This window comes from Bufo bufo, chromosome 7 (assembly GCF_905171765.1).
Source record: "Bufo bufo chromosome 7, aBufBuf1.1, whole genome shotgun sequence".
Classification (NCBI taxonomy): Eukaryota; Metazoa; Chordata; class Amphibia; order Anura; family Bufonidae; genus Bufo; species Bufo bufo.
In genome coordinates this window covers 210,555,987-210,578,118 of record NC_053395.1, presented here as the reverse complement: position 1 = coordinate 210,578,118, position 22,132 = coordinate 210,555,987, and the positions used below count along the sequence as shown (strand labels likewise).

General features: G+C 43.1%; 1 protein-coding gene across 1 annotated transcript in view; it reads left to right on the top strand.

The window, feature by feature from the left end:
* The window catches only part of ARHGAP15 (Rho GTPase activating protein 15), an 842,137-nt gene that overhangs the window by 4,993 nt on the left and 815,012 nt on the right, over positions 1 to 22,132 (top strand). The window contains exon 3 of the mRNA XM_040440262.1: positions 17,061 to 17,210. Coding sequence (XP_040296196.1) covers positions 17,121 to 17,210 — 90 coding nt within the window. The 5' untranslated portion in view covers positions 17,061 to 17,120. The remainder of the gene's footprint in view (positions 1 to 17,060; positions 17,211 to 22,132) is intronic.

Here is a 22,132-nt window from a genome sequence, read left to right as displayed (position 1 = left end):
CTGGTGAACAGCTTGGCATCTGGGCTCAGTGACCCTCAGTGATACTTTTTTTGTACTGTACTCTGAACGCTACAAGGGAACGACACTGAGAATAAATAATTCAGGAAGGAAATTAACAAAGTTTACTCATGCGCGTAAGGAAGGATGTTCAGCTGGGTATGTTGGGTTTTGTAATGGCACTGTTATATGCACAGATGGAGCTGTGTAAACGCGCCAGGCAGCCCCAGAATAGTATTTATTTTTTTTTGCTTTGAAAAATACAAAAATTGGGCTCAGAGATATGAGGTCTGATGTGTTCATGTACATTTATTTTACGTACTGATCTACATTTCATGGAATTCCAGTGCGTCACACAAGAGAATCCGGAATACTGTAGAAACTGCTCAGAGCAACCGATCAGTCATTGCTTTACTTTCCATCCGGCCTTGGGAAAAATATGAAAATGCTGTACCGATTGTCTGGCACTGGGCAACACTACTGTTCGCCTTTTCACTTTAAAATGAATTTCCCCAATTTTCCCCAATTTGAAACTCATAGAGCCCAATGCAAAATCTTTATTGGGCTCTCCTCCTCACTGCTGAAGTCTTCTTATGTGGCAATGGGGCTGCAGGGCTTCTCAGGCACCAGGGTTGGGGGAGACTGCTACCTCAGTACCCCTTATTACTACAGCCTTGTCCCCCCCCCCCCCCCCCTCATTATATGGATTTGCTAACTTGTTGCTTTTATGATAGAATCTATAAGTATGTGATTCCCAACTATTTACTATGGAGAAACCACTGGTGAAATGTTTCTCAGGCAACCTATGCAATGGTGTTAGAAACAAGTAGTGATGAGCGAAGCTTTGAAAAGTTTGATTTGGCTAATTCACCGAACTTAGACAAAAAATTTGATTTGTGAAGAAGTGCTTCGCATTCCATTGTATGGAGCGGGCTCAATGACGCGGAACGGTGATCGTGGCGCCCCCCCTGTCATTGAACCCCTCAGATGCCGCGTTCAACGCTGACATTCACATTCAGGGGGTTAATCAGGGATTAAAACAAAACAAAAATACATACACTCATCTTATCCATCTGATCACGGAGTGGCTGTCACGGCCATCTTGATTAAAGAAAATACGTCAATTGGGCCATACGCTGACATGATGACGTCACTACGTCATCACGCTGGCTGGGCGCAGTGACGCCATCACTGATGATGCCACTACACCCCGCCAGCGCGCTAATGTGGTGACATCGCACATACGCATACGTAAGATTTGGCACGTTTTCTTCAATCAAGATGGCCATGACAGCCTCTCTGTGAGCAAATAGACGAGGTGAGTATGTCATTTTTTTTTTACCACCATGTCAGGAAAAATTTATTAGTTACTAAGAAGCGACAGGAAATTCTTATTCATGGCGAAGCAAATTTTTCCTGAAATTCAGATCAAAGTCAATTTGTTTAACTTTAATTCGCCCAACGCTAGAAACAAGCACAAAGCTGGGATGGGGGCAGGCAGGAATATTTAGTAATAAGTATTTACAGTATGTTTAGTGGCTCATCCACCATGATTTCCTACATCCACTCCAGAAAAAATTATACACGCATTCTCTCACCCGGAACTGTACTATGAATCAACGTTTTTATTGGGTATCCCCACAATACATAAACACACAATATCAACACATTCAAATAAAATTAAAATTAAAATGATAAAAACAACAATAGAATATACAAATTAGAAATATTGGCAGGTGCCAAAATGATCCTAACTGGCAATTAACAACCTATATCATCGAAATTGAGGGTTTGAATAAAGAAGATAAATATATACTGTATGTATATATGGTCTTCTTCCTACTTCATAATTAATTTAATGATGACTAAAACATGCGGTTCATGTAACTTTTTATCTACACATAATTAATTGAGGATGATAGTTGAAACATGATTTATGGAAACATGTAGAAAAATAAATAAATAAAAATCAATATCAGTTCATCTTAATTGCAATACCAATCACTGTTCATGATTTGTTGGATCAATTATTTCAATGATTTACATATTTATCAGTTCATCATGATTTCATAGATTATTTCACTGTTATTAAATCAGGTATTCCAATGATCTGAGTTTGATGTTTCCAAATGATGTTTTTGAATGATATTTGTATATATGAATAAAGCAGTTAAAGGGAACCTATCATCAACTTTATGCTGACCTCACTGAGGGCAGCATAAAATAGTGACAGAAATGCTGATCTCAGCGGTGTGTCACTCATCAGCTAAAAGTAAGTGGTTGCCGAGAACCAGCAACATAATCATTGCAGCCCAGGCCTGGAAAAGAGTCAAATCTACCTGAGAAGAGTCCTGGTTATTCCTAATCTCCTGCTCTCTCCACCCATCCGCTGATGATTGGCAGTTCTCTCCTAGAAAGGGAGAAAACTAGGTAGAAGACTGTCAGTCATCAGCAGGAGGGCAGGGAGAGCAGGAATTCATGACCAGGTCTCTTCTCAGGTGGCCGTGACTCTTTCCAGGCCCAGTCTGCAATGATTGTGATGTTGGTTCTCGGCAACCACTTACTTTTAACTTTTAGATGACAGACCGCTGAAATCAACTCACCTGTCTCTACTTTAAGCTGCTGTTAGTATGGGCAGCATAAAGTTGATGACAGGTTCCCTTTAATTTATGGTAAAACAATGTCCTCAGTACTCAGTTATCCTCAATTGAAAGGCTTGAGATATATACAAATACATAAAAAATATCTCCTTATTAATCGACTTGACCAAATGGTATTGGATATAATGTACAATTAGATTAATTCCATGGAATATGTGTAGAGTTGATTGAGCACCAAAGTGCTCGGGTGCTCGAGTAGAACACATCGGGATGCTCGGGTGCTCTACCGAGCACCAGAGCACAATGGAAGTCAATTGAAGAACCCGAGCATTAAACCAGGCACCTCCTGCTCTGAAGAGGGGAGGGTGTCTGGTTCATAGGAAAAGGTCAGAAATGGTTCGGGAACAGCATGGGGAGGATGTCTGGATGCATCTTGGACTCCCAGGTCGCTGCTGGGAACGATGTTGTCCGAGTAGTACGCCACTTTTACAGACTGACAATAATACGCACAGAACCGAAGATAAAAACGATTTTAGAGGAAAAATTGTTAGGAAACATTCTTTCCTTTATATTTGCTTGTATATAAAGTGCAAGTGCTGCCAAAAATTACAAGGAAGAGGCACTCCGATACAACCTGTATATCACATAAAGGAGGGCCTCATTCACATTGTGGTACAATTGTTCAGGTAGTGGGACTCCTACACTTATAAAGCCTATGCATTAAGTGAAAGGGCGGCCAAACATTACAAGGAATCGGCACTCCAATACACCCTTTGTTACACATAAAGGAGGGCATCATACACAGCCTTGAAAAATTATGATTGATGGCCTGCTGGTGACCCTTTAAAACATTAGGGGCGAGGGCCTGCTGCTGATCTGACAATCTAAAACATTAGGGGCGAGGGCCTGCTGTAGTGTTGGGCAAGCATGTATTTAAATCTAATTTAGCCTCTATTTCTGAAAAGTTTCTGGCGGGATACAAACTCACAACCTCCTACATTACAGCCCAGAATGCTAACCACTAATGTAGGTGGTGGCAGAAATCGTGATGGAAGTAGGGCCCGCAAACTTTGGCATCGTTAGCACCTGTGCCATCCCAAGGTACGACTCGCTCCTGGCCTCCACAACGTTCACCTAGAGTGCCGTCAGGGAAATGTAGCGTCCCTGGCCAAAAGCACTTCTCCATGTTTCAGTTATTAAGTGGACCTTCCCAATAACTGCATTGGTCAGAGCACGGGTGATGTTATAGGACACATGCGGTGTAAGACGGGGACGGAACACCGGGAAAAATAGTGGCGGCTGGGGACTGCGTAACGAAGGACAGCCACCGCCATCAGGCTGCGGAAAGCCTCTGTGTCCACAAGCCTAAATGGCAACATTTCCATGGTCAGCAATTTGGAAAGGTGCACATTTAGTGCTATGGCCTGTGGGTGGGTGGCTGGGTATTTGCCCCTGGGATAGGGACCTCTGTACACTGCGCTGGGACACAGAAGTGGATGTGCTAGCTGGTGGTGCTTGCAAAGGTCCAGGTGCAGGGCGGGAGGCATCCAGGCCTGCATCTTGGACAGGGGATTAGCCAGCACGTAACACACGGGAAGAGGAGGCAGTGGTGTGACGCACAGACACTTATTCTGGACCCAGGCGTTCGGCCCACCTATTAGGGTGCTTTGATGCCATGTGACGGATCATGCTGGTGGTGGTGAGGTTGCTAGTGTTCATGCCCCTGCTCATTTTGGTGTGGCACAGGTTTTAAATGACAATTCTTTTATCGTCCGCACTTTTCTCCAAAAAACGCCATACTTCGGAACACCTTTGTAAGGGAGATTGCTGCAAGGGGGTGCTCCATGAAACAGTTGCGGGCCTGTTTGGTGTGGCCCGCCTTCTCCCTTTTGCCACCCCACTGTCTCTTCCAGCCTGTTGCGGTGCTGTGGATCCCTCCTCCTTTGTACTGCTGTCCTCGCTCGGCTAGCCACCTTCCAAAGCTGGGTCAGTGATTTCATCGACCACCACCTCCTCGTCCACTTCCTCACTCTGGTCATCCTCCTGACTTATTGACCTAACAAGAACCTCACTTATTGACAACTGTGTCTCATCCCCATCATTAACCCCTTGAGACACTAATTGCTGTTGACTTATTGGCAACTGTGTCTCATTATCATCCACCTCGTGAAACACTAATTGCCGTTCCCCACCGTCTTTTTCTGATTGTGGATGCTCAAAAGTTTGGGAATCAGTGCACAAGTTCTCCTCATATCCCTCTTTAAGCGTGCTTGGCGAGAGGGCCAAATCAAGGAATGGCAATGAAAAGAGCTCCTCGGAATATCCGAGTGTGGGATCACCAAGACTCTACATCGTGGGAGGAAAGAGGATCAGGGTGAGGATTCTGTTGACCAGACTCTTGGCTACTGAGACTGGACTTTGTGGAAGACAGGGTGGTGCTTAACCGACTGGAAGCATTATCTGCTGCAATCCAACCGACCACCTGGTCGCACTGGTCTGACTTTGAGAGTGGTGTCCTGTGCCGCCCTGCAAACTGGGACATAAAGCTAGGTATCGTGGATGAGTGTGTTTCTTGTGCTCTGGCAGCAGGCACAGTTTAACCGCGCCGAGGGCCACGGCCTCTGCGTGCACCATCAGCAGCACGGCCACTTCCCTATGCCTTACTGCTCACCTTGAGCATATTAAATGGTATATATGCTTGCAAGTATGTCACATGTACAGTAGCACAGGTTTTGTAAGTGTACGCGCAAATAAATTAAACTGAATGTCACAAATATTTAGGATGCTCAAACGTTATACAGGAGATGTAGCGCAGGTAATGTCGCTGTCACTGGGGGCAAAAAAATCAAACTGAATGTCACAGATATTTAGGATGCGCAAACATTATACAGGAGATGTAGTGCAGATAATGTCGCTGTCACCAGCGGCGAAAAAATTGCACTGAATGTCACAGATATTTAGGATGCGCAAACGTTATACAGGAGATGTGGCGCAGATAATGTTGCTGTCAGCAGCAGCCAAACAATTGTGCTGAATGTCACAGATATTTAGGATGCGCAAATGTAACACAACAGATGTAACACAGGTTGTGTCGCTGTCAGCAGCGGCCAAACAATTGCACGCAATTTAGCGCAGGTTGCACTAATAATATTATTGCAGCCAGATAAAACAACAGTCCTTAAAAGGACTTTTGGGTCTCTAACACCTTTCAAGACTAAACCCTGCCTAAAGCTGCAGCCAACAAACGTGCGGGAGGAGACTCGAGCATCGCATCGTGATGCTCGAGTCAAAATGTTTTTTGGACGAGCATGCTCGCCCAACACTAAATATATGCTAATATTAAAGAAACTTTGCTGCTGCTAGCAGCTAATGTTACCACTCAGACCTCTTCAAAGGATCAGTGTAAGTAGTGCTTTCATGAGATGGACTCCCCATATGCCGAGTAATGTGGCCGTGTATTCAGCCTTCGCTGGGTTTGGTGTCCCACGTGGCATCCGAAGTGTCAGCTGTTCTGCCTGTTCCCCGATCTGGCGTGCCTGGAGCTCTAAGCTTTGCGCCTGCTCCAACTGGACCAACTGTCCCGTGCCTTATCTCACGTTGCTTGTTCTGGCTGGACTGTGTCACCTCCTCAGGTTGGAAATTATAGTTATATAGCTTGGTTTGTATTCTCTTAGGGGGTCCTTTTGGATTGCATCAAAAAGTTACCAAACCTGTTTTGGAACTACATGCTCTTTCATCAGTAGTTCAGAATGCAATCCTTAAACCTGCCTTTTAAACCATATTGCTACATGGGGCGGGATATCCCAAAAATATATATATACAGTCAGGTCCATAAATATTGGGACATCGACACAATTCTAACATTTTTGGCTCTATACACCACCACACTGGATTTGAAATGAAGCGAACAAGATGTGCTTTACCTGCAGACTGTCAGCTTTAATTTGAGGGTATTTACATCCAAATCAGGTGAACGGGGTAGGAATTGCAACAGTTTACATATGTGCCTCCCACTTGTTAAGTGACCAAAAGTAATGGGACAATTGGCTTCTCAGCTGTTCCATGGCCAGGTGTGTGCTATTCCCTCATTATCCCAATTACAATGAGCAGATAAAAGGTCCAGAGTTCATTTCAAGTGTGCTATCTGTTGCTGTCAACTCTCAAGATGAGATCCAAAGAGCTGTCACTATCAGTGAAGCAAGCCATCATTAGGCTGAAAAAACACAACAAACCCATCAGAGAGATAGCAAAAACATTAGGCGTGGCCAAAACAACTGTTTGGAACATTCTTAAAAAGAAGGAACGCATCGGTGAGCTCAGCAACACCAAAAGACCCGGAAGACCACGGAAAACAACTGTGGTGGATGACCGATGAATTCTTTCCCTGGTGAAGAAAACACCCTTCACAACAGTTGGCCAGATCAAGAACACTCTCCAGGAGGTAGGTGTATGTGTGTCAAAGTCAACAATCAAGAGAAGACTTCACCAGAGTGAATACAGAGGGTTCACCACAAGATGTAAACCATTGGTGAGCCTCAAACAGGAAGGCCAGATTAGAGTTTGCCAAACGACATCTAAAAAAGCCTTCACAGTTCTGGAACAACATCCTATGGACAGATGAGACCAAGATCAACTTGTACCAGAGTGATGGGAATAGAAGAGTATGGAGAAGGAAAGGAACTGCTCATGATCCTAAGCATACCACCTCATCAGTGAAGCATGGTGGTGGTAGTGTCATGGCGTGGGCATGTATGGCTGCCAATGGAACTGGTTCTCTTGTATTTATTGATGATGTGACTGCTGACAAAAGCAGCAGGATGAATTCTGAAGTGTTTCGGGCAATATTATCTGCTCCTATTCAGCCAAATGCTTCAGAACTAAAGGGAAAATGCCCCAAGAATAACCAGGAACTGAAGACAGTTGCAGTAGAGGCCTGGCAAAGCATCACCAGGGATGAAACCCAGCGTCTGGTGATGTCTATGCGTTCCAGACTTCAGGCTGTAATTGACTGCAAAGGTTTTGCAACCAAGTATTAAAAAGTGAAAGTTTGAGTTATGATTATTATTATGTCCCATTACTTTTGGTCCCTTAACCACCTCCGGACCGCCTAACGCAGGATCGCGTTCCGGAGGTGGCAGCGCTGCGCACAGTCACGCATATACGCGTCATCTCGCGATGGCCGAGATTTCCTGTGAACGCGCGCACACAGGCGCGCGCGCTCACAGGAACGGAAGGTAAGAGAGTTGATCTCCAGCCTGCCAGCGGCGATCGTTCGCTGGCAGGCTGGAGATGTGTTTTTTTTAACCCCTAACAGGTATATTAGACGCTGTTTTGATAACAGCGTCTAATATACCTGCTACCTGGTCCTCTGGTGGTCCCCTTTGTTTGGATCGACCACCAGAGGACACAGGTAGCTCAGTAAAGTACCACCAAGCACCACTACACTACACTACACCCCCCCCCCGTCACTTATTAACCCCTTATTAGCCCCTGATCACCCCTGATCACCCCATATAGACTCCCTGATCACCCCCCTGTCATTGATTACCCCCCTGTCATTGATCACCCCCCTGTAAAGCTCCATTCAGATGTCCGCATGATTTTTACGGATCCACTGATAGATGGATCGGATCCGCAAAACGCATCCGGACGTCTGAATGAAGCCTTACAGGGGCGTGATGAATGACTGTGGTGATCACCCCATATAGACTCCCTGATCACCCCCCTGTCATTGATTACCCCCCTGTCATTGATTACCCCCCTGTAAAGCTCCATTCAGACGTCCGCATGATTTTTACGGATCCACTGATAGATGGATCGGATCCGCAAAACGCATCCGGACGTCTGAATGAAGCCTTACAGGGGCATGATCAATGACTGTGGTGATCACCCCATATAGACTCCCTGATCACCCCCCTGTAAAGCTCCATTCAGATGTCCGCATGATTTTTACGGATGCACTGATAGATGGATCCGATCCGCAAAACGCATCCGGGACGTCTGAATGAAGCCTTACAGGGGCATGATCAATGACTGTGGTGATCACCCCATATAGACTCCCTGATCACCCCCCTGTAAAGCTCCATTCAGATGTCCGCATGATTTTTACGGATGCACTGATAGATGGATCCGATCCGCAAAACGCATCCGGACGTCTGAATGAAGCCTTACAGGGGCATGATCAATGACTGTGGTGATCACCCCATATAGACTCCCTGATCACCCCCCTGTAAAGCTCCATTCAGATGTCCGCATGATTTTTACGGATGCACTGATAGATGGATCCGATCCGCAAAACGCATCCGGACGTCTGAATGAAGCCTTACAGGGGCATGATCAATGACTGTGGTGATCACCCCATATAGACTCCCTGATCACCCCCCTGTAAAGCTCCATTCAGATGTCCGCATGATTTTTACGGATGCACTGATAGATGGATCGGATCCGCAAAACGCATCCGGACGTCTGAATGAAGCCTTACAGGGGCGTGATCAATGACTGTGGTGATCAACCCATATAGACTCCCTGATCACCCCCCTGTCATTGATTACCCCCCTGTCATTGATTACCCCCCTGTAAAGCTCCATTCAGATGTCCGCATGATTTTTACGGATGCACTGATAGATGGATCGGATCCGCAAAACGCATACGGACGTCTGAATGAAGCCTTACAGGGGCATGATCAATGACTGTGGTGATCACCGCATGTAGACTCCCTGATCACCCCCCTGTCATTGATTACCCCCCTGTCATTGATTACCCCCCTGTAAAGCTCCATTCAGACGTCCGCATGATTTTTACGGATCCACTGATAGATGGATCGGATCCGCAAAACGCATACGGACGTCTGAATGAAGCCTTACACGGGCGTGATGATCAATGACTGTGGTTATCACCCCATATAGACTCCCTGATCACCCCCCTGTCATTGATCACACCCCTGTCATTGATCACACCCCTGTCATTGATCACCCCCCCTGTCATTGATCACCCCTCTGTAAGGCTCCATTCAGACATTTTTTTGGCCCAAGTTAGCGGAATTTTTTTATTTTTTTCTTACAAAGTCTCATATTCCACTAACTTGTGTCAAAAAATAAAATCTCACATGAACTCACCATACCCCTCACGGAAACCAAATGCGTAAAATTTTTTAGACATTTATATTCCAGACTTCTTCTCACGCTTTAGGGCCCCTAGAATGCCAGGGCAGTATAAATACCCCACATGTGACCCCATTTCGGAAAGAAGACACCCCCAGGTATTCCGTGAGGGGCATATTGAGTCCATGAAAGATTGAAATTTTTGTCCCAAGTTAGCGGAACGGGAGACTTTGTGAGAAAAAAATTAAAAATATCAATTTCCGCTAACTTGTGCCAAAAAAAAAAAATTTCTATGAACTCGCCATGCCCCTCATTGAATACCTTGGGGTGTCTTCTTTCCAAAATGGGGTCACATGTGGGGTATTTATACTGCCCTGGCATTCTAGGGGCCCCAAAGCGTGAGAAGAAGTCTGGTATCCAAATGTCTAAAAATGCCCTCCTAAAAGGAATTTGGGCACCTTTGCGCATCTAGGCTGCAAAAAAGTGTCACACATCTGGTATCGCCGTACTCAGGAGAAGGTGGGGAATGTGTTTTGGGGTGTCATTTTACATATACCCATGCTGGGTGAGAGAAATATCTTGGTCAAATGCCAACTTTGTATAAAAAAATGGGAAAAGTTGTCTTTTGCCAAGATATTTCTCTCACCCAGCAAGGGTATATGTAAAATGACACCCCAAAACACATTCCCCACCTTCTCCTGAGTACGGCAATACCAGATGTGTGACACTTTTTTGCAGCCTAGGTGGGCAAAGGGGCCCATATTCCAAAGAGTACCTTTAGGATTTCACAGGTCATTTACCTACTTACCACACATTAGGGCCCCTGGAAAATGCCAGGGCAGTATAACTACCCCACAAGTGACCCCATTTTGGAAAGAAGACACCCCAAGGTATTCCGTGAGGGGCATGGCAAGTTCCTAGAATTTTTTATTTTTTGTCACAAGTTAGTGGAAAATGATGATTTTTTTTTTTTTTTTTTTTTTTCATACAAAGTCTCATATTCCACTAACTTGTGACAAAAAATAAAAATTTTCATGAACTCACTATGCCCATCAGCGAATACCTTGGGGTCTCTTCTTTCCAAAATGGGGTCACTTGTGGGGTAGTTATACTGCCCTGGCATTCTAGGGGCCCAAATGTGTGGTAAGGAGTTTGAAATCAAATTCTGTAAAAAATGACGAGTGAAATCCGAAAGGTGCTCTTTGGAATATGGGCCCCTTTGCCCACCTAGGCTGCAAAAAAGTGTCACACATCTGGTATCTCCGTAATCGGGAGAAGTTGGGGAATGTGTTTTGGGGTGTCATTTTACATATACCCATGCTGGGTGAGAGAAATATCTTGGCAAAAGACAACTTTTCCCATTTTTTTATACAAAGTTGGCATTTGACCAAGATATTTATCTCACCCAGCATGGGTATATGTAAAAAGACACCCCAAAACACATTCCTCAACTTCTCCTGAGTACGGGGATACCAGATGTGTGACACTTTTTTGCAGCCTAGGTGGGCAAAGGGGCCCACATTCCAAAGAGCACCTTTTGGATTTCATAGGTCATTTTTTACTGAATTTGATTTCAAACTCCTTACCACACATTTGGGCCCCTAGAATGCCAGGGCAGTATAACTACCCCACAAGTGACCCCATTTTGGAAAGAAGAGACCCTAAGGTATTCGCTGATGGGCATAGTGAGTTCATGGAAGTTTTTATTTTTTGTCACAAGTTAGTGGAATATGAGACTTTGTATGAAAAAAAAAAAAAAAAAAAAAATCATCATTTTCCACTAACTTGTGACAAAAAATAAAAAATTCTAGGAACTCGCCATGCCCCTCACGGAATACCTTTGGGTCTCTTCTTTCCAAAATGGGGTCACTTGTGGGGTAGTTATACTGCCCTGGCATTCTAGGGGCCCAAATGTGTGGTAAGGAGTTTGAAATCAAATTCTGAAAAAAATGACCTGTCAAATCCGAAAGGTGCTCTTTGGAATATGGGCCCCTTTGCCCACCTAGGCTGCAAAAAAGTGTCACACATCTGGTATCTCCGTACTCAGGAGAAGGTGGGGAATGTGTTTTGGGGTGTCATTTTATATATACCTATGCTGGGTGAGATAAATATCTTGGTCAAATGCCAACTTTGTATAAAAAAATGGGAAAAGTTGTCTTTTGCCAAGATATTTCTCTCACCCAGCAAGGGTATATGTAAAATGACACCCCAAAACACATTCCCCACCTTCTCCTGAGTACGGAGATACCAGATGTGTGACACTTTTTTGCAGCCTAGGTGGGCAAAGGGGCCCATATTCCAAAGAGCACCTTTCGGATTTGACAGGTCATTTTTTTCAGAATTTGATTTCAAACTCCTTACCACACATTTGGGCCCCTAGAATGCCAGGGCAGTATAACTACCCCACAAGTGACCCCATTTTGGAAAGAAGAGACCCAAAGGTATTTCGTGATGGGCATAGTGAGTTCATAGAAGTTTTTATTTTTTGTCACAAGTTAGTGGAATATGAGACTTTGTAAGAAAAAAAATAAAATAAATAAAATCATCATTTTCCGCTAACTTGTGACAAAAAATAAAAAGTTCTATGAACTCACTATGCCCATCAGCGAATACCTTAGGGTGTGTACTTTCCGAAATGGGGTCATTTGTGGGGTGTTTGTACTGTCTGGCCATTGTAGAACCTCAGGAAACATGACAGGTGCTCAGAAAGTCAGAGCTGCTTCAAAAAGCGGAAATTCACATTTTTGTACCATAGTTTGTAAACGCTATAACTTTTACCCAAACCATTTTTTTTTTACCCAAACATTTTTTTTTTATCAAAGACATGTAGAACTATAAATTTAGAGCAAAATTTCTATATGGATCTCGTTTTTTTTGCAAAATTTTACAACTGAAAGTGAAAAATGTCATTTTTTTGCAAAAAAATCGTTAAATTTCAATTAATAACAAAAAAAGTAAAAATGTCAGCAGCAATGAAATACCACCAAATGAAAGCTCTATTAGTGAGAAGAAAAGGAGGTAAAATTCATTTGGGTGGTAAGTTGCATGACCGAGCAATAAACGGTGAAAGTAGTGTAGGTCAGAAGTGTAAAAAGTGGCCTGGTCTTTCAGGGTGTTTAAGCACTGGGGGCTGAGGTGGTTAACAAGTGGGAGGCACATATGCAAACTGTAGTAATTCCTGCACCGTTCAACTGATTTGGATGTAAATACCCTCAAGTTAAAGCTGACAGTCTGCAGGTAAAGCACATCTTGTTTGTTTCATTCCAAATCCATTGTGGTGGCGTATAGAGCCCAAAATGTTAGAATTGTGTTGATGTCCCAATATTTATGGACCTGACTGTATATATAAATCTGGAGTGGATTCTTCTATATACATTTTATCAATTCTACCCATTATTTATCAAACCATATGGATGACATCTTCAGTTGTATTATATCCAACATGTGTTATAATCTATACATGAATAGAGACATCAAATAACGCATGGAAAGCACACCTGCGTTTTTTTGGTGCGATTCTCATGCGTTTTTTCCATTTTCAAATAGACTCTTTATTAATCAGCCATATTACTAATACTTTGTTACACAGATTATCTTTCTTCTCAGAAATAAAAACGTTGATTCCTAGTACAGTTACGGATGAGTGTGTGTTGATACAATATTTATAATTTTTTTCGGGAATATTTATTGTGCATGATATTTTTTAGGTAATAATAGGGTTTATGGATGTCATAGCGGCAGATCTGCTGCACAGGGCCCCTCTATTAGCCAGAATGGATATCCTATTTTAGAGAAGGGTTTTCCAGACAGGACAACACCTTAAATTTGATCCCATATGATCATACCTACCTTCCCCTAGAACAGTATGGCCACCACATTAATCAGTCAGTTGATATACAATTTTATCCTCTTCTAGCTCAAGATCAATATGGCGCAGGAAAAGGCACAAGTCCAAGCCAAAGGGTCCAGACAAGGTTCCTTAAACAGGTCATGGTCAGACTGTTGCATTATAGAGTCAGCCAGCCAATATAAAGAGCACTCATTAAAGTGCCGATCACATTGCCCTGAGTGCCAGCAATACTACCGCAAAGCAATGCCAACCAGCCTCTTAAGGGCAGTGCCAGCCACAGTACCCCTGTACAGTACAATCCCAGACCACTGTCAGGCACAGTGTGCCCAAAAACAGTGAGCATGAACAGTGGTTTACAACCCATTGCTTTTCAGCTTTTTCATAACTACAACACTCAGTATGCTGGGAAATGCAGTAGAAAGTGAAACAATTGATACAGACAGATATAAAGGTGGGAAAGGTAATGTGACAACAAGTGAAACTCTGTGTGCAGTGAGGCAGACATAAAGGTAACTCCACCCCAAACCACAAAAATGAGCCTCGCAGAAGCCTGATCAGCATGCTATAAAGCTGTTACACTGATCCACCAGAGACTAATAGAGTAATTTATTCCATATAGTTATTATATATGTGCAGATACAGCAGAGCTGACTAATAACTAATCTGTGCTTCTGCAAAAGATTTATAGGGAACCTCTTACCAGGAAATTCACCACTGACTAGTCGTGATGCCTCAGGCTCAGCTGCATTTCACTGAGCAATCTGTTGCTTCATTCTGGAGTACTTTTAATCCATTTGCAAATGAGCAGTTAAGTGCACTGGGGGTGGAGCCATGTCACTCTGTGCCCTCTTGCTCCTCTTGCTTCCTCTGCCAACCCCTCCCTCTCCTTTTTGATGAACAGGGCTAGGTGAGTTGACTATACTTGAACCTAACCCTGTCAATTAAGGAGAGGAAGGGAATCAGAAGGAACAACTGTGCACAGAGTGGCTTAGGCCCGCCCTCAGTGCACTTAACTGCTTATTTCCATATGGATTAAAAGTACTTTTTATCCAGGATGAAGTAACAGATCGCTAAGTGAAAGGTGTTATTACATTCAGCTGAGCTAGCCCTACAAGGCATTGTATCTGAGAAAGTGTGCCTCAATGGTGCCACACAAAGTAACAGTACCTAGATGGTGCCCCCCACAGTAAAAGTGCCCCCCCTTTATGCTCCACCCAGAAATATTGACCCATTCAGGCCCCAGACTATAATAATGCTCTCCAAAGCAGTAATATTACCCCCAGCACCACCACCACTTTGTGCCCCACATTGTAATAATATCCCACCGCATAGTTAGACTATGTTCACATCACAGGAAACCGCCTGAGGTAGACGCTAAATATATCTATATCAGATGGAGGCCCAAAGAGTGCCCTTTTGGCGTCCATTTGGCCAGTATTTGTCAATATATCTGCCAACAAAATGGAATAGTGTAGCAGACTGTGCTGTTCCATAAACTGGTACCCAGTACCCCTAAATAAAAACAGGCATAGACTCCACATCAGAGACCTGAATACAGACCAGAGGCCTTAAATACATGCAGACTACAGAATAAATCTGAAGCCTATAATAAATGAAGATCCCATGCCAGCCCCCTAAAATACATAAAGACTTCAGACCACATCTGCTAAATAAATACAGATCTCAGAATAAATACACCAACCACTCTAGACCCCAAAAGAGACCCTGGAATATGTACATAGGGGGTCATTTATCAAATCAGATATGTAAGTTTGGCTATCTAAAAAAGTCAGTGCAACTGTAATATTTTCTGTGAAATTTGGTTAAATTTGCGACATTTCGTGATCCCACTCTTCACAGTGGTCTATGCTAAAAAGCTAAAAGTGAGATTTGACCTGGATTATGGCTTATTTACCATGTGAGACCTTTGCAGAAGTCGCAAAAAAGTCACAACCCCCATGTCTACTTTTACTCCTAAAGGTGTAAACCACATTGCAAATATAAAGGTGAACCAGCTCATAAATTTGGTGCAGACACACAAAGCAAAGCAAGACTTAAAACTGACAACAACCTCAAATGATAAATGACCCCCATAGTCTGGAATACACAGACCTGGTTACGACTAAGGGTGGTTACCCGAAACGCGTTAACGCTATGTCATGTGGAATATGGTGATGTCTGTGCATTGATCAACCATTAAAGCAAAGCTGAAAGAGGAACCGCATATGTCTCCAGGACCGTCTTTCTTTACTTACCTGCAGTCTGGAATACACACAAAAGGAGATCAAACCTTCTAATCAAATACAGACTGAAGACCTCCTTAATGAATACAAACCCCAGGCCAGACATCCTAAATAAATGTTTATCTCCGGCCAAACACTCTAAGCAAATATAGTCCTCCTAAATGTAGACCAACCGACCAGACCCACTAAACAATTAAAGATCCCACCACTTACACAGAACATCTCACACTCTCTTCTGTTGAGCTTTGCAACTTTATTCTCTGGTTTCAGGACCTGTATAGATCTGATCATGTGACTGTGTCTGTGCAGGTCCTTCAACAATAAAGGCTGTATTAGACTGGCAGATAGTCTGCCAAATCATCGCTAACGAGTGTTTGTAGGAGCTCGTTCATCGTGCAAATCAAGATTTTTAAACTGGCTTAAAAATCGTTTGCTGGCGGCAGATCGTGCTGTCTAATCATGATCTGCTGCCGGCAAACAATGATTCAATATGGCATTAGCGATCGTTCTTCCTCAAACTGTGGAGGAGATCGCTGCATGTAATAGCAGTGGTCTCCTCCAGTAACGAGCAGACGATTGCCGGGAAGGAATGTTTCCCTCCCGACAATCACCTGCTGAATGGCTGTTTGTAATACAACCTTAACAGATCTTGCAGAAGGAGAGCGAGCTAAATAGCTGGCCTTTCTATCTCTTCTGTGAGGACTTCTTGCTCCACCATGGTTTAACAGTATATGCCAGGGCTGGCCAACCTGCGGCTCTCCAGAAGTTGTAAAACTACATTTCCCACCATGCCCTGCTGTAGGCTGATAGCTATAAGCAGTCTAGGCATGCTGGGAGTTGTAGTTTTGCAACAGCTGGAGAGCCGCAGGTTGGCCAGCCCTGGTATATGCAGCGAGGTAAGGTTAACAGAGTTGAAAATGGCCAGTTGGTCCGCTGTCAGAGCATCCAGTGCAGATACACTGTTTGCCCTATGGTTAAAGCAGCCTTGTCATGATAACCCTTGAGGCATGGAGCATTGTCCTAGAGGAAAATAATATATCCATTTAGATTAAGTCAGTAGATACCTCCCCTCATTCCCCTTAACACCACAAAACTGCCACCAGCAGTCATCCAACCCTTTCTCTATATGTTATACAAGCACTGGTTCCCTGTAATAACCCAAATATATATTGCAACAATTAATATGAAAGTTATTTATCTTATTATATTATTTCATTATTTATCAAAAAAAATTATTGCTATATTTAAATCTAATGTGTTGCACTTCAAGGCACCACCTCAAGTTCCTGAAAAGAAGCCATCGACTCTACAAAATGAGGGTACTGTACAGATGAGGATCAAAAGTACCAATTTACAGCACGATCGACTGAGCCAGAGCAAATCTATGGTCCTTATTGATCCTGCAGAAGCAACCAAGCCGGTAAGAGAGACAATGAACTTGTTAATGATTTTTCAGATATTTGAGTTTGGACAAAAAATTTAATCCCTACAAGGTGCACCAAATGTGCGGTTGGGGAAAATGATTTGTTTTTGCATCTGTCAGTTTAGTTTCAGACCTCTAATCAATCATTTCTTAGATCTTCTCTGTCTCGGATGGAATATTTTGGGCTCACCAGGAGAAACTTGTTTTGCTGACCTGTTCTCAATGTCTCTTGGTAGCCACAATAAGCCCTGTATGACAGAGCTTCATTGAGAGAGCTTAGACCCACCAGAGGATCTGGTTCTTCCATGTCATAGATCTTAAGAAAGGCATGGGTTATTCTGAAAAATCGATAATCCACGGGAAATGGGCAACAATAGATCAGAGAGTCATTTGGAAGGACCAAGGGCAGAACTATCCGATGTGCCCTTTCTTACTTTTCTACTTGGCGACAAAACAACCTGTTCTGGAAAAATAAACAAAAAAAGAAACAAACATGATTTTGTGACACTCTGTTGGGAGATGTTTATGCTATATGTGTCTATTTGTGGACACCCAGTGGTTGTGATGTGAATTGTGGCCTGTCAATGGTTTTGCTAGCATGTTGCAATATTGTATTGAATTTGTATAGAGTTGTAATAAAATTTGCAGAAAGTTAAGAGTGGACACTGGAGATGTAGAAAGGTAAAAATATGTAAATCTACTTAATTTAGAACAATGTATATAAATAATAAATAAATAAATACTGGTCATCTCACTCCATGTTGCCCAATCCATTTTACTAGTGGTGCAAAGGAGGAAGCACACCCTGTGGGGAAAACTGCTTTCCATCTCCAGCATACATCATTAATACATCCAATTGCTATTTCCTCTAGCTCAGTGATGGTGAACCTTTTAGAGACCGAGTGCCCAAACTGAAACTCAAAGCCCACTTATTTATCGCCAAGTGCCAAGCCAGCAATTTAACCTAATTAGCAATATAGTATATTTTCCATGTATCATTTAGCTATAATAGCCTGCCTACATTCAATGCACTGTCTGTGCCATTCATAGTACGCACTGCGCTGATGAAGGACAGGAAAAATCAAAGGCATATTAGTACACCAAAGACTATGAATTAACACATGTGGAATTATATACATAACAAACAAGTGTGAAACAACTGAAAATATGTCATATTCTAGGTTCTTCAAAGTAGCCACCTTTTGCTTGGATAACTGCTTTGCACACTTTTGGCATTCTCTTGATGAGCTTCAAGAGGTAGTCCCCTGAAATAGTCTTCCAACAGTCTTGAAGGAGTTCCCAGAGAGGCTTATCACTTGTTGGCCCTTTTGCCTTCACTCTGCGGTCCAGCTCACCCCAAACTATCTCGATTGGGTTCAGGTCCGGTGACTGTGGAGGCCAGGTCATCTGGCGCAGCACCCCATCACTCTCCTTCATGGTCAAATAGCCCTTACTTTCAAAGTTTTCCCAATTTTTCGGCTGACTGACTGACCTTCATTTCTTAAAGTAATGATGGCCACTCGTTTTTCTTTACTTAGCTGCTTTTTACTTGCCATAATACAAATTATAACAGTCTATTCAGTAGGACTATCAGCTGTGTATCCACCTGACTTCTCCTGAACGCAACTGATGGTCCCAACCCCATTTATAAGGCAAGAAATCCCACTTATTAAACCTGACAGAGCACACCTGTGAAGTGAAAACCATTTCAGGGGACTACCTCTTGAAGCTTATCAAGAGAATGCCAAGAGTGTGCAAAGCAGTAATCAAAGCAAAAGGTGGCTACTTTGAAGAACCTAGAATATGACATATTTTCAGTTGTTTCACACTTGTTTATTATGTATATAATTCCACATGTGTTAATTCATAGTTTTGATGCCTTCAGTGTGAATCTATAATTTTCATAGTCATGAAAATAAAGAAAACTCTTTGAATGAGAAGGTGTGTCCAAACTTTTGGTCTGTACTTTATGTCATCAGTTTCTATGCAGCAACAGATGGGAACTGGGTTGTGTCTATAGGAATAAGAGTGGTGTGTTAGTGGCATCATTCTACATACAGCCCTATTAGTTATATGTGGAACCCAGACATTACTTACACTACATTACTTACACTTACAGATGTGGCAGTTGTAGGCCAATCTGTCACTAGTTTTTTTTATTTTGTCTCCATTTTTACCCTCCCTGTATAGGCCCCAGCACCTAGCTAAGGAGGGACTGTCGACCAGTTGTGGGCTGTCATCCCTACCTTGACAGGAGCCATGACATTATACATCCAGCCTTATCGTAGCACATATTTATTTATTTATTTTGTCTCCATTTTTACCTTGCCTGTATAGGCCCCAGCACTTAGCTAAGGAGGGCATGTCGACCAGTTGTGGGCTGTCATCCCTATTTTGACAGGAGCACTGACATTATACATCCAGCCCTATTGTAGAACATAGATTTATTTTTATTTTGTCTCCATTTTTACCCTCCCTGTATAGGCCATAGCACTTAGCTAAGGAGGAACTGTCGACCAGTTGTGAGCTATCATCCCTACCATGACAGGAGCAGTGTTATTATACATCCAGCCCTATAGTAGCACATACAGTAATACCCTACAGTATATACAGCATACTGCATACACTACAATCCAATTTCCCAAATATTGAAAAAAAAAAAGTTTTTACTACAATCTAATTCTACACTATTTGTTTCTCATAGAATAATAATAGAAAGTTGATTTTCAATTGGTTGCATAGACTTAAATGACCATTCACCATCAAAAGCTGACAGATGAGCATTCAGCTACTCACACGTGCCTGGTTCAGCTGACTGTGCATGCGTTCTCATTAGGGGGAGGGGAATAAGCTGCTGCCAGGCTCCTCCCATTGAAGATCAACAAGCCCGATCCTTCTTTCCCTTAACAGCATCTGTCGGGGAGAAGTCGGCACACCCCCTATGACCAATCCATGGTACAGTTCTTATGTGTATGGACACTTCTGGAGTCTGCAGTTTGTTGATGGCAATCTCTCATTAGCTGACCTAGACGAATACCTTTTGTAAAACTTTTAAAGTTAAGTATATTTAATGAAGCCAAAAGATAGTTTATTGCCCGTGTTTAACAAAAGGCACCCGGCTGCAGTTGTTTTTTTTTTTTTTTTGACAAGCATGAAAACATCACAGCATGAGACTGCAAAAAGAATTATGTTGAGAAATTACAAGTGATCCATTTCGCAATGAATTATCCACCTCAATAGCCCGCAGAACTCAGCTACCAATTAACACCTACTTTATTACATGTTGGGATATACTTAATAACTTTCATGTGTTTCTGCACTATTACCTTGACGGATGCCTCTTGTACAATTAGGCATAATTGGCATATCAATATGCAAAAGTTAAAAAGATTAACCCTCTTAAAACTAATGAGCATTTCTGTATCCAGCTGCTAAATGAGACAAAATTAGCATTTTTCACTTTTGGATAGGATTTTATCATGCAGTTTTTCATTGTTGACATTACCTTGTTATATAAGTTCAGTTTTTTTTGGCAAAAGACTCAGGACAATTAGTGGCAAATGAGTTTTTGAGCTTCGGTTGGAAAAAAAAAAAGTTATTTTCAAGTAAGGAGTAGGGCAAAAAGGTTGTCTGTGTACCCGTGATACCTGCGACATTATGGGACTGCTATGGAGTTCTGCCAGTTGCCTTGGAAGAGCTGAATGTCCTATTACAACAAAAACGTGACATGTTATTGCCGTATCGAATGGCAGATGTAATGCATACACTGCTTAATTATTTTTGGCACGTGCACAATGTATTTTTCGATAGAAATAGTCTGAGGTGGATTGCAGCAACAAGCATTAATATGATGCCACGCTGATTCCTAGCACAGATCAAGGATTGATGGGCGGCTGCTCCGGTTTTAGGAGAACCCCCTGGTGTTGGCAGAGCTGTCACAGCCATTACCGAGAACAGGGCTAGGACAGTTTATGTACGTCAACAGTATGGCATAAATGTCATATAGTAATTCTAAATGAGTATTAGGATTGACGCCATAATTATTTATAAGAGTCATTTTTCTGCATTGCGGCATGGAGCAGATACATCACCGAAGAGGGTTCATCTTCACAAATCACATTTAGACACATTTAGACACATTTATAACGGATTGGATTTTTTTGTTTTTCTCTTTTTAATAAATCGTCAAACACAGCATAAGCCCAAGCATGTTTAAAGGGGTTATCCAACCCCTATAATGCCCCCCAAAATGCCCTGGCCCCTCATACTGGTTATACTTACCCTGCTCCCCTGCACCCACGTTGGTTCTGATTCCTGCACGGTTGCCGCTGCATCTCCCCGTCGTGCGGATCAAAACATCCGGTGACAGCCAATAGCAGGCCGCGACGGCGCTGAGTTTCCCTAGCGACACCCATGATGCTAGGAAGGCTCGTTCCCGTCGCGGCCTGCTAATGGCTAACCCCCCCCCCCCCCCACATTGCCGGATGTTTTTATCCACGCAACGGGGAGATGCAGCAGTAACTGTGTGGGCATCAGAAGCAATGCGGGTGCCGGGAAGCGGGGGAAAGTATAGCCATAATGAGGGGCCCAGGCACTTTGAGGGGGCATTATAGCGTTTGGATAACGCCTTTAAGAGAGCGATCAATATAGGTCATAAAAATCCGAGAGGTACAGGTCTCACCTCTAGGACCCTCTTCTATCTCAAGAATGGTGGCCCCGCCGTGAAAGAACAGTACACCATGTATATAGTGCACAGTACAGTGCACTCAGCTATTTTTGGATGGAGAGCAAGCTGCACGTGTGCAACTACACCTCTATTCACTGTTTTGGGACCTCTAAATGCAGCTGAACTAGTGGAAGGCTTTTTTTGAAGTCCCATAGTAGTGAACGGGGGGGTGGCCACACATGTGCAGCTTGCT